The 12,906-nt window shown below is 67.9% G+C and overlaps 1 protein-coding gene across 1 annotated transcript; it reads right to left on the reverse strand.

The window, feature by feature from the left end:
• Positions 1–3,911: 3,911 nt before the first annotated feature.
• On the reverse strand, positions 3,912–12,892 carry OGFOD3 (2-oxoglutarate and iron dependent oxygenase domain containing 3). Its single transcript, XM_045836407.1, has 9 exons — positions 12,474–12,892; positions 10,168–10,385; positions 8,726–8,801; positions 8,396–8,438; positions 7,325–7,389; positions 6,925–6,981; positions 6,383–6,536; positions 6,092–6,215; positions 3,912–4,694 (listed from the first exon to the last, which is right to left on the reverse strand). Exons 1-9 carry the CDS (start codon positions 12,890–12,892, stop codon positions 4,558–4,560), a joined length of 1,293 nt encoding a protein of 430 aa, XP_045692363.1. The 3' UTR covers positions 3,912–4,557.
• Positions 12,893–12,906: the final 14 nt, after the last annotated feature.

Here is a 12,906-nt window from a genome sequence, read left to right on the forward strand (position 1 = left end):
GCTCTGTGGTCTCTGTCCTGCCTCGGCCTGGGGGGCGGGCCGCCGGGGGCGGGAGGGCGCCCAGCACAGCAGGCGCGGGAGCTGCTCGTCAGTCAGGCTCACGTCTTCCTGTGAGGCCTTTGCTGGCAGCTGGTCCAGCGTCCTGACGTGAGGGGCCGGTGCTGTCCGGCCTGAGCGAGGCCCGAGGGTGGGGCCTGAGACCGGGGGTGAAGCAGGGAGCGACCACCCCAGTGTGCTCCGGGAGGAGGGGCAGCCGGGGGGGGGGGCGGTCTCCAGGGCAGGAACACGGTGCACAAAACCAGGAGCCGGAACCCTCCCACCTGCAGCTCGCCTCTGCCGCCCACACCTGTGGCTTCCTCGTGTGCCTTCCGTGTGCAGCGCAGAGCTGGGCCTCCCAGGCACCCAGGCTGCTGGGCCCTGCCCTCCGACGGCCTGCCCCTGGCCACTCCCTCCCCAAGGGCCTGTCTCTGTCCACCGCTGCTCGAGGGCGGTCACCGAGGACAGCAGTGAGGACCCTGCCTGCGCAGGAGGACTGGGGAGCAGGGGCCAGCGTGGCTTCCTCCGAGGTGCTCGGCATGTCCCCGAGGCCGCGGCCACCCGCACGGGGCAGCCGAGCTCCGAGAGGGAGCCGCCTGGAACCAGGCGTCTGGCCCGGGACAGAGGTGCCCACCACCAGGGGGACACGTGGCCAAATAAAATCTGGACGGAGTTGTACGTGTCCACGCGAGCCACGAAATCACAACAGAATGAACATCGTTCCAACGGAGGGTGTGGACAAGCCTGGGGAAATGTGACCCCGAGTCCGGACCCCTCCAGGAAAGACCCATAAACTCGATGACCTAAGTCACGTGAAATTCCGATGCAGGAAAAGATGCGGGAAGACGAGACACCCTCGGGGCACCGTTGGCACCGCCCGCCGAGGGCCAGGTTCTGACGCGGGGCCGGCACGCTGCTCCTAGGATTCTGTCCGAAACCAGGAAGCCGGATGTGAAGAAAGACTCACGTCGAGGGAGCTCGTTTCGGCGTCATAAACAAACATCGGAGACACCCTGGCCCGTTCAGGGAACCTCGACGGGCTCTGAGGGTAACAGGGGTGCCACCTGGAAGGCCCCTTCCCAGGGTAGATCTGAGGATGCTGGGAAATGGGGGGCGTGGTGTGACCCTGCATGCTGTAGCCCCAGGTTTCATGGACACGGACAAGTGTGCGCCCGTGCAGGTGTGCGTGAGCGTGAGTGTGCACAAAGGTCTGACGGCGATGCCTGGAAATGACGATGCTGCCCCACGTCACAAACACGGGGACCCCGAGAGGCCGGGCTGCCCCCCATGCCTCAGCCACGGGCTCCCCGAGTCCCGACGGGGCCCTGCCGCCCCAGAGGCCCCTCGAGTGGACGCCCCCAGTTCGCTTCGAGGCCGTCGCTGCTGGTGGACACTGGGGAACGGGACCCCTAAGCTGCTGCCTCTTGTGTCTGGTTCTCGACCTCGCCGTGGAGAGCACGAGGGCACCCTCCCCGCGGCCGAGGAGCACTGCCGCGGGGTGGGGGTGGGGCTGCTGTCTGTCACCTGCAGGTGGACGTGAGGGTCCGGTCTCGGTCGATTGGGGGTGAAGCTGCTCTGGACACCAGTACGCAAACCCACCCATGGGAGGCACTGCGGAGCCTGAGATGCTGACTGCTCGGATGGAACTTTCCGTGAATCTGGTCCATGACTCCCCAGAAGGTGGGTGAGTGGGGTTGGCTTTGCTGGGGTGGGGCGTGGAGCTCCTCTGGGAGGCCGAGGGCCCGGCAGGCGGGCTGTCCCAGCCGCATCCGGGGAGGGGCCGAGTGAGTGCCAGGCCTGGGGCACTTCCCCTGCCCCATCCCACCCCCGTCCCCATCCTCCAGCCCTCGCAGAGCAAAGACAGGGAGCCGGGTGGTGCCGGGGCTGCAGGTGCCTTCAAACTGGACGGTGGGGGGCCTGGCACCTGGCCTGGGGTGAGAGAATGGACTGTGTCCCTCAGCTGGCACCCTTTCCTGTTTCGTCTTCTGTCTTCCTGAGGGGGTGGAGGGGGTGGGGATGGCGAGGAAGAGCCCGGAAGGGGGGATTCACAGCCAAGGCAGAGGTTTGCTCCCCAGGAGGTGGCACGCAGGCGTCTGGAACGGGAGCCTGGGGCCGGGCGATGGGTTTCGCCGGCCAGTCTGTCTCGCTGGGTTTGACTGCTGGTCACTCGGGGCAGTGGGGGTGTGCTGGCCCCAGGAGAGCAGTGTCGCCCAGTCCAGGCACCTGGCCGTGGGGGCAGCGGGAGGGCAGGGGAGCCCCGCTCGCTGCTCAGACCCTGCACCAGTGCGGAGGCCGGGACACCGGCCCCCGATGGCTCGCCCGGCTGCTGAGCTGCTGCCTTGGTGTGTGCTATGCACCGACCAGGAAACGCACCCGCGGGTTCCCTTCACTCCTCACTGTCCTGCGAGCTCACAGCCAGCGGACGCACGTGCCCGCCTGCCTGGGAGCTCTCTGCCTCTGGCGGCTGTCCTCCCAGGGGAGCTTTTGGGGGGCAGGTGTGCAGCTGGCTGTGGAGCTCAGCTGGCCGAAGGTGGGCGCCCCCATCCCGTGAGGGGGAGGCGGTGGCCAGAGTCTAGCCAGGGCCCAGTACACCCACAGACCAGCCCCCCGAGCGCCCAGGGCCCCGCGCAGGGCAGCCTTTTCCACTGGAATCCCGGGCAGAGGGCGCTGGGAGCAGGAAGCCAGGCTGCTGGGGGCGCCCGGCCAGGAGCTCCGGATGGCGGCCTTTTCCAGGCCGGCCGAGTGCCCAGCCCGTAGGCTGGTGGCCTGCTCCATGCCCCCCCCACTCCCTGGTCCCCCAGGAGGCCCCCTCAGCGGGCACACCCCCAGGTGGTCTTTCAGTTGGTGCCGTCCCGTCTCAAAACTGTGCGTGTGGGACTCTGGGGGGGGGGCTGCCCAGGCCGGTGGGCGGGGCCGCCCTTCGCCCCTGTGGCCTCGGGCAGCCTCAGTGTGACCGGAGCCCAGAGCCTGCGTCTCATCTGGGAGCTGCGTGTCAGGGAGAGGCTGCCTGGGCGTCGGCGCCGCTGAGATCCTCCGGGGCCGAGGGGGCAGGAGAGGGGCACCTCAGCTTCTTCCCTCGGCCCCCCCATACTCTACCCTCACCCCACAAGCTCTCAGCCCCCGCCTCCCACAGTGCCCACAGGTCGGGGGGGCTCTCGGCCGTGTGGGGCGGGCAGGGCCCCGGGCCCCGGAAGGGGCAGCTGGTGCAAACACGGGCCCACTGCGTCCTTGGGGTGCAGCCTCGGTCCGGAGCCCACCCGCATGGGCAGACCCCCGGGCCGTCTCCTTCCTCTCCATCCTGTCCCTTCCCGGCTTGCTGGAACTTTCCGGGCACGAGGCCTGTCCCCAGCCCCCTTCCCAGCTCTGTCTTTGTTGAGGGGCCTGGGAGGAGCTGGGCGAACGCCCCCAGGTCTGGGCGGCCCAGGGATGGAGGCAGGGACAAGGGGCTCAAGCTCAGGACCAGCCCGGCTTTGTGACCACCACCGTCCACTCTAAGCCCCGACCCCACCCCACCCCACCCACTCGGGCGTGTCCGGGACCCTCCCGCTGTGGGCTGGGAGTGGCCCCCTGTGCTGAGGCAGGCGTGGCCCCGACCCCGGAGCCCCCATCGCCCCGCTCCCCGGGGATCCGCTTGGGCTGGAAGGTGCTGAGACGAGGAAGGTCGGGGGCTCTCGCGATCTGCAGGGACAGAGATCAGGTGTCCGTCCTGGTCGCCTGGCCACCGAGTCCTCCCTTCCTCCTGGGCCCCAGGGTGCACAGGGCATGGGGGAGCTGCTGGGGGGCCGCAGGGCCCCTCCTGGGGAGAACGGGGGGCCCTGCGACGTGAGTTCAGGGCTGGGCATGGGCCCTGAACTTTCTTTTCCGGAAACTCAAGATCGAGGTGAGAACTTTAGTATTGGTCTGAAAGCCCCGAGTGGGGCTGGACGATGGCGTCTCCCCCCACATCCCCCCACGCCACCACCGGGGCCTCGGGTCTGAGGTTCAGCTGCAGGCTCGGTGGTGCTTTCCCGGCATGGCCTCCACTGGCCGTTTCCGTTCACCCGTCCCAGGGCTCCGTCCCGAGCGCACGGTCAGCGTGGGGACGCGCCTCGGTGTCCCTCCTGGCCTCCCAGTGTGGAGCGGAGCACAGCCCGGCCCCCGCAGGCAGGAGGGGCCTGGCTTCCGGAAGAGGGGCATCGGGCAGGACCCCCACCACGGGCGTCCCAGGTCCTCAGTCCCTGTCGGCCGGAGCCCCTGCTGCACGTGGCTGCTGCTGCTGCTGCTCCGCAGCCGGGGCATCGTCGCGGGCGGACGGCTCTCTGCCCACAGAGGGACTTCCACTCGGGGCGCGGGGACCCTCCCGGGGGGAGGGGGTCTGTCCACAGAGCCCGAGAGCAGATGCAGGAGCTTGGGGGGAAGTCGGCTCCCTCGCTTTACTCACAGAGGAAAGGGTCGAAACGTCAGCCAATCCGAACCCAGGTGGCGCGGGAGGCGCCTGGCGGGACGGGAGGGCTGCCGTGGGGGAGGGGCCGCAGCCTCGGGCTACGTGAAGGCGGGGTCCGCGATGCCCTGGTCGGGGTTGCAGGTGAAGGCGATGGTGATGGCGTAGCGGGTGCCCCAGCGCACCTTCTCCACGCGGTGCAGGTTCTCGGACCCCGAGGTGAAGAAGGACACCCGGCCTGGGCGGGGAGGGGAGCAGAGAGAACGACCCACGTGGTGCGTGGCCCTCGGAACCACCTTCCTGGAGACCCGACAGCGCCCACCAGGTGACGGGGAGCGGCAGGCAGGCCCTCCAGGCAGGAGGCGGGCACCCCAGGGCCTGTCGGGGCCCAGGAGCTTGTTGTGCGTGTGGGGGGTCCTTGTCAAGCAGGGTCCCCGACGAGGCCTGGGTTCTCTCCAGGCTGGCCTCTCAGAACCAGGCGGAAATACAGGCAGCTGGGATATGGCCCCTCTGCGCGGCGACCCAGGCCAGCTCGGGGACCTGCTGCCCGAGGCTCAGGGCACACAGACCCGGAGGGCACAGAGCCGCACCGTCACTGCGAAACGCCCGGTGCTCAGAAAGAGGTGCTTCCCGTTCTCCAGCGGGCAGTCACCAGACCGCCCCCCACGTCCCTGAAGTGGGCTCCGCCGGGCATCTCAGCTCTGAACCCCCCATGTCCTCCTCCTCTTTGGCACCAGGGCCCCTGGACGCCCCCCGAGAGCGCACAGGTGACATCCCAGCCTCAGCACAGGATGCTTCTCAGGCTCTCGGTCCCTTAAATTCTCGGAACCCGCGAGCCGTCAACCTGAAGCGAAGACACCCTGGTGAGGGCGCCCTGGCCGGTGTGGCTCAGTGGCTGGGCGTCGTCCCACAAGCTGGAAGGTTGCGGGTTCGGTCCCCCGGACGGGATGTGCACGAGAGGCAACCACTGATGTTTCTCCCCCCTCTCTCTCCCGCTCCCTTCCCCTCTCTCTAAAACGCCAGTGAGCGTGTCCTCAGGTAACGACAGGAAGGAAGTACTCCGGGGGCACTGACCCCGCAGGCCCGGGTTGCCTGCACCCGGCACAGTCCAGGGGAGGGCGACCCCTGGCCCCCGGGTCTGGGAGACACGAGGGTCTGTCCACCGGGAGCCGTGCCGCACGGTCTCAGAGGACCGTGACCTACGGCGGGGGCTTTCATTGTACGCGAGGTTCTATGCAAGTATCCACTGGGCTTAAAACGCCCCTCAGGGAGCCGCCGGGGACACCGTGCACGCCCCACTGCAGGGCTGGCTCCCCCCCCGTCCCCCGGGGCCGCACTGTGGCCCCACGGGGCTGGCGCAGCGGGGCTGCCGACTGCCAGTCAGGGAGGCGGGTCCTGAGCTCAGTCCTTGACCGACATCCTCAGGCCGGAGCGTTGCCTCACCTCAAGCCGCTGGGTCCCGCTGGGGGCGGGGGGGCGGGGGCGGTCAGGGCAGGAGCACCCCAGGCAGGGGCAGGCTCTGGGACCCCACTCTGCGGCGACAGCCTCTGCCTCTGGGGCCTCGGGCCGGCAGGCGCTGGGTCCCTGCAGCCTCCGCCCGGCGACGCCCGCCCCAGGGCCACCTGCGCGTCCTACCTGCTCTGGGCTCCACCGTCCGGTTGGCCCCCTCCTCCATGAACACGAAGCGCCCCCCGCCGAAGTCCTCCAGGTAGTCGGACAGGTACAGCAGCGAGGTGTAGTCGAAGGAGCCATAGGTCGCCTGGGGCGGGGCGGGGCCGTCAGGCCTGGAGCCCAGGGCCCGCGTCCGCTCCTCACCTGTGGGCGCCCCGCACGAGCCCCCCCCCGCGCCCCGTCCGCCTCAGCAGCACCCCAGTTTTGCCCACTGGCCGCCCCCCTCACCCCGGGCCCCCGCCCTGCGCGGCCCACCTTGTCCACGTGGGCGTGCCAGTACTCGTCGTGCGCCGTGCGGGCCGCCGTGCTGTTGATGCGGGAGAAGAAGGTGGGCTTCGTCAGGTGCAGCGCGGACGCGCTGATGCCGAACGCCCGGGCGACGGCCAGCTGCACCTTCTGCCGCACGTCCCTGCGGGGCACACGCGTGTCACCCGGGGCCGCGCAGTCTCGGCGGGGACAGCACCCGTGGGCCCCCAATAACCACACGGGGCTCCGCGACCTGCTTCGCACTGGCCGCTGCTGTCTGGCCTGGACCCTGATGGGGCCCCTGGTGGGTGTGGCCGTGGGCTGGACCCACCCACGGAGAGGGGGCTGCCCCTCGCCTCTGACTGACCGGCCCGCAAGGATCTGGGCTCCAGGCTGCTGCCGGCCGAGCCCATCCCCCCGGACGGGGCCCTGCCTGTGGAGGGCGGGCGGGCAGGGGGGTGGTGGTGGCAGGAGCTGTGTCCCCTCCCCCATTCCAGGTGCTGGGAGCCCCAGCCCTCCCCACCCTCACTAGCCTCCCGGCCCCTCCTCACCGGTATAACTGGAAGTCCTCTTCTGAGAAGATGTTTTCTATTTTATCTCCAAAGTATCTGTGAAAAAGTGTTAAGGAATAAGCATTTCATTAGTTTTTCCTTCAAATTCAGTCTTCCCTCCAGGTGACGCGCAGGCCCCTGGGACCCAGCTGACCCTGCAGCCTGGGGCGGCTCTGCTTCTGCAGGGACACCCGAGTGATGAAGGTCGTGGGGTCAGGACTGCCCAGCAGACTGAGGGTGCTGGCACCCATGGCCGGAAGGCCTGGGTCCCCCAGGCCCCAGGGCAGGAACCCCAGAGCGCCCGCCTCGGCCCCGTGCCTCCGCCTGCAGCAGGCCCCAGCTCCCCTCCAAGCCCCGACGGAGCACGAGGCCGTCCCTGCAGCCCTGCCGGAGGCCTCACCTGTACAAGTTCACGAAGTGCTTCCCGGCAGACAGCGCGCCCGAGTGCAGGTCCAAGATGGATGCCTGCAAAAGACGTTTGCGGAGCCGGGCTGAGGGCTGCGTGGTGGCCACAGCTGCCAGCCGTGCCCCGAACCGCAGGGGCTGAGCCGCGGCCCAGCACCGCCCGGGGCAGGGAGACAGAGCGCAGCTCCCGAGGGCCAGGCCCGGGGCGGGGGGGGGTGGCGGCAGGGACCACCGCCGTCTCCCCCTGGAAACCGCCCGTGGTGCCCATCGGCACGGCAGACACAGCCGTCGGGCGCGCCCCCATTTCCTAGCACCCCTGGGGGACCCCTCCCTCTTCGGCTCCTCTTCCAGAGCTTCCGGTCAGCGAACCCTGCCCCCACTGCGCTCCGCCTCCTCGCGCCCAGCACGGCCGCCCTGCACGCGGCCCCCAGGACCCGCGGGCTGCTGCCCCTTCTCCCGAGTGCTGGGAGCCCCCGCAGTCTGGGTGCCGCTCACCTGCGGGCCGCACGTCTGCGTGGACAGACTCTTCCACCCCCTACGCTGGTGCCCAGGAGCGCAGTCGCTGGGCCCTGACTCTGGAACGAACCCCTGAGGACAGCTCTCGGCCCCCTGCCGCCCGGGCCCTTCCCCACCTCCCGGAGGGCTGCGGCGGCCAGCCCGGGGCCCGTGGCCGGGATCTGGGCCTCAGAAGTGCTGACTGGGCTTCCAGGCACCAGACAGAGTTAACCGCCACAAGACAAGTTCCCGAGGGAACGCGGAGCAGAGTCCACACGGACAGGTTTTCCCATAAACACTCTCCCCGAACCAGCCCCTGCCGCCCCTGCAGCCCCGAGAGCCCCCACAGAGGCAGGAGTGACCTGTAGCTGGCGGCTGCGAGGCTGTGGGGCGCCTGAGGGCAGGACTCTCTCGGGCCGGCCCCAGAAGCCGTGGGCGGTGCCCGGGGACCCAGCCCCTGTCCTGTGGGTGGCGGGGGCGCCCGAGGGCCCCGCGTGTCCTCGCTCCCCCCTTCCCCTCGGGAGTCAAAGGCGTGAGGAGGAAACGGAGGCGGGATTCACACACGACTCACCCCTCCACCGGACCCTCCGAGGGCGAGCCCCTTCTCCGCGATGCTGTGGGGAGGGCGGTTCTAAGTCAGAACGATTGACAGTCTCGTGGGCGGCAAGCCCTGGCCAACGCCGACCCCCCCACCAGGAAGGCGACGCTGACAGCCTGTCGGTGTCTGTGAGGCCACAGGACTCAGCTGCCAACACGCCACCGTCTTGCCCACAACACAGGATGCAGCACGAAGCTCCGAGAGCCTCCAAACCCTCCTTTCAGTAGCAACTCTCTGCTCCCCCCGCCCCCCAGCCCCACGGGTCCGGCTCGTTCGGGACAGGAGCCCGGGACGGCGCTGTACCTGCGGATCCGCAGGGCCTCGTCCCTGGTGATGACGGTGTCGCTGACGCCCCGGCCACACCTGGTCGGGGAGCAGCCTGCGGAGAGAGGGGCCAGGGTGAGAGGCCGGCCGGGCACAGCGAGTCCCGGACACGGGGCCTGTGGGTGGCCCTCCGGGGTGGGGGGGCGACAGGCGTTTGTGGGAGGGGGCCTTGCCTGGCACAGGATTCGGGGCGGGGACCAGACTTGGCAGGTAGAATACGGGACACGGGAGTAGATGCGGATTGCAGACGGGCAGGACGACTCGGGAGCGGGAGCGCGTCCCGGGCGCCGCTCGCCTACGGGGGCGCAGGGCTGAGGACGGGGGGCAGGGGCTTGAACGCACACTCCAGCCGCCGTCTCTCGCTGTGGTGAGGCATTTGTGACACACACTTACTGCCTGAGCCGTGTTCAGGGGCAGCTCGGTGGCACTGAGCGCCGTCACCCCATCCACCCCAGAACTCGGTCATCCTCCCAAACGGACACCCCACACCCAGTAAGCACAGCCTCCCCAGCCCCCGCCACGCCCACTGCTTCTAAACTCCTCTTCAGTTCTAACCGCCGATAACGTTTTCTCGCATGTTGGGACGTCACAGGGAACAGCCACCTGAGGTGGGGCACCAGCCACAGAGTCGGCCCCTTCCCCGAGCGCTCGGGGACGACGCCCTGTCCCCACCCCACCCTCTGCATTCGGTCCAGCCAAGTCCTCTCCCCCGCATCTCAGCGGCACCCCTTGGTGGAAAAGCTTGGCAAGCTTCTTGGTTCAAGTTCAAAGGCAGCATTGCTCTGAATGAAAAGTAAACGGAATTCTGCCTGCAAGACCTGGCCACTCGGGCTAGGTTCCTGAAGCTGAGACGGCGCCCAGGGAGCAGGGAGCATGCTGGGAATTACAGGGGGCCACCCGGGGGTGCGGGTCTCCGGCGGCCTAGGCTGTGGCCCGAGAGCTGTCCAGGGTGCTGAACCCCACGTCCCCTGGGCTTCTTGGGCGCAAGGTGCCGCCTCATCGGGACCACCAGCCACCCTCTCAGGGGCAGAGCGCCAGGGTGGGGCACGCACCCACGCGGGGGCAGGGCCTCCGGCAGTGAGGTTCCTCACTGCAGTATTTTCTGCGGTGACCACGCTCTAAGACACTCTCCACAGCCAGTGCCTTTTCTGGGTGATCCCTCCCTTTCCAACCCTGCTACACCCTTCCAGGCAAAGGGTCCCCTCCATCCGATGGCGCCCACAGTGAGGGACGCCTCAGCGAAACACCTGCACGTCCAGGCCCAGGTGTGGGCTAACAAACCTGGGGTCAGGGAAAGGTCATCTGCCATGCCCCCCCCCCCTTGAACCTGAGCCCCACTGCAGCAAAAGACACGCATTTTAGGGGCACCATATTACACGTTGACTCGCTGCCCTCTCCTGGGCGACCACGGCATTGCGCACCTTCGAACCTCCGGTGGCTGTTGTAGTCCTCGGAGCAGGGCACCTCCATGAATCGGCCAGACAGAACCTCGCTGCGGTGAGCCAGGACCTCCGTGCCGACCTCATCGCCCCTCAGACTGCCCCAGAGCAGGAGCGCAGCAAGCGTGGCACAGGTCCCCAGGACGGCGGCTCTTAGCCACTTGCTCCACACCTCCCGCGGCGCACGGGTACCCTTCACGCTGAGAACAGAAAACAGCCAGTTACCCACGTGCACCTGTGTGGGCTGAAAGGGCAGGCCACGTCCACAGCCGGTTGCAGCCTTGGCCTGTCCTTGCACCCAATGTTGTCAGAGCTATTGTCAATCAATCCAGGGGCACCTGCCAGGCGGGGGGACATGGTGGGAAGCGTGCCCCTCCACGGACCACGCAGGGCTCATGTGCCCCTCACAGGCAACAGGGAGAGCTGCCAGTGGACGACCTGTTTCGGGAGTCCTACCAGAGTGTGCGGCGCTGTTCACGTGGCCTGCACCTGGACAGGACCGCCCCATCTCACACGTGTGCCCCGGTGAGCACGCACATGCAGACACACAATCTGAACTAAGTCAGGTGTGACTCAAACCCACTTGACTAGACTGGAAGTCAGATGAAAGAGAAAACAAGCACAACGGAGATGACCTGCAAGCAAGACACTAACTTTTTAAAAAAGATTTTATTTATTTTTTTTTACAGAGAGAGGAAGGGAAGGAGAAAGAGAGAGAGACACACATCAATGTGTGGTTGCTTCTCAAGCACCCCCTCCTGGGGACCTGACCCACAACCCAGGCCTGTGTCCTGACTGGGAATTGAACCGGCGACCCTTTGGTTTGCAAGCTGGCACTCGATCCACTGAGCCACACCAGCCAGGGCAAGACACTTTCTGTACAGCCCAGGGTCCCTGGGGGGCTTCACTGCCCGAGCAGAAGTGGCGTGGGTGTCCATGTGTGTTTCTGTGGTACATATCCACACACACATACGTCTGTGTGCATGCACATGTGTTTGCACACACGTGTAACTGAGCAGCTGTGTGCTCTGCTGTCTGGGAAAGATCTGGCGGCTGTGGAGCTTGATGAACAGGCAGAGAGTGAGAACAAAGACCAGGGCACCCCTCCACGGTGGTGCGGGTGCCTGGTTTCTTCTGGTGCAGAACTAATTCCTGGACAGCAGGGCACCTGCCTTCGGTCTTTGTCTCTCACAGCTCACCCCGCTAAACCGACGATCCCAGTGAAACAAACCCCGAGCTGGAGCTGGGCACAGCGCGGTCAGACCACCCCGGGTGAGCACACGGTCGTTTTAAACTGCGGTTGCAGCTGCCTGGGGGGGGGGGTCTACCCAGCCCTCAAAGACCGGCCACCTGGTCTCCGCTGATCAGGCTGGGCTGGACCCCTGACTCCAGCGAGCCCATCATTTCTCTGCCCCAAGAATTCAGATCAGGCGGGGAGAGTGCTGGCCCTCCTCAGCAGCAGGCGGCTGAAAGCCCGACTTGCAGGTGCAGAGCTGTGGGCCACACATTCCCAGGACAGCCTGGCTGCTGAGCTGGAAAGGGGCAGCGTGGAGCAGGAGGGGCACAGGGAGACGAGAGCGAAGAAGCAGCCTCTCCCGCCAGATTTCGACACGACGCTCCACTCGGAGTCGCCTCAAAATAAGCACCCTTGTTCGGGGCAAGCTTCCGAAACAAAGAAGGCTGCTTCTTCAGGCCTCGGAGCCAGGTCCGTGGCCCATTGGGGAGGCACCACAGGACGGTCGGTCACTTGTCCCAGGGTGATTAAAAGGGGTCCTGGCTCCGAGAGCTTTGGTCAGAATCCGCCGGAAGGCAAGGTGATCAGATGGTCACACTCATTCCTCCGGCCGCCCACTGGGAGCCCTCCCGTGCACAGCCCTCGGGAAAGCACACGGGGACCAGACGGTGGGGCCGCGGGGACCCCGGGCCCCTGAGGAGGCCCGGCATGGAGTCCTCTGGACACACGGGGTAGGGAAATCAGCGAAGATTTGGGGCGCAGAACCCCTCTTGCACCCCGCAACCCCCAGTCTCAGCCAGAGGCTCTGAGTCGGGGCAGGCTACCGGGCTAGAGGGCACCCGCGGGGACGGGATTCTGCAGGCCCCACCCACAGACTCCCCGCCCCACGGGCCACGCCCCCATCGCTGGGAAGACCACACCCACAGGACAGCTCGCCCACCGCACGACCACGCCCCCACCTGGGCGGGCGCCCGTTCGGCACCGAAGCGTTCAGGCCACGCCCACGTCCCGGCCCTCGGTCCCGGAACCCGCGTCCTCCCGCGCAGCCCCTCACCTGCTCGGGCGCCTGCGCTCGGCCGCCCCGCTGCCCTCGTGCGCCTTAGGCGCGCCTCTCCGCTGAGGCGCCATCGGGCCAGCTCGCCGCAGAGCGGGGCCGAACACGGGAGCGCCCGAGCCGCGACAAGTTTCGCGAGAGGTAGCGCGAGGCTGGCGCGGCCGGAGTCGCCGAACGACTCGCTCGGCCGTCGACTCCGGGGAGCGCGGCCAGACCCGAGCAATCGCAGGCCGAGCGCGGCGCACCTGGGTTCGCACTCCGCAGCGCACTCCCCCGCACACCCCGCCCGCGGTTCTCCGCTCCTCCACCCCACTCGGAAAGGGCCGAGCTCCGAGCCCAAGTCTGAAGCGCGTCCTCGCCCCGCCTCCCGGCGCCTTCGCGCGCCACCTCCCCGGGGTCCGGGCCACACCCGAGAGCATCTCTGTGCTCAGTG

The sequence above is a fragment of the Phyllostomus hastatus genome, unplaced genomic scaffold (assembly GCF_019186645.2).
Source record: "Phyllostomus hastatus isolate PE091 unplaced genomic scaffold, TTU_PhHast_1.1 phas_contig_210, whole genome shotgun sequence".
Classification (NCBI taxonomy): domain Eukaryota; kingdom Metazoa; phylum Chordata; class Mammalia; order Chiroptera; family Phyllostomidae; genus Phyllostomus; species Phyllostomus hastatus.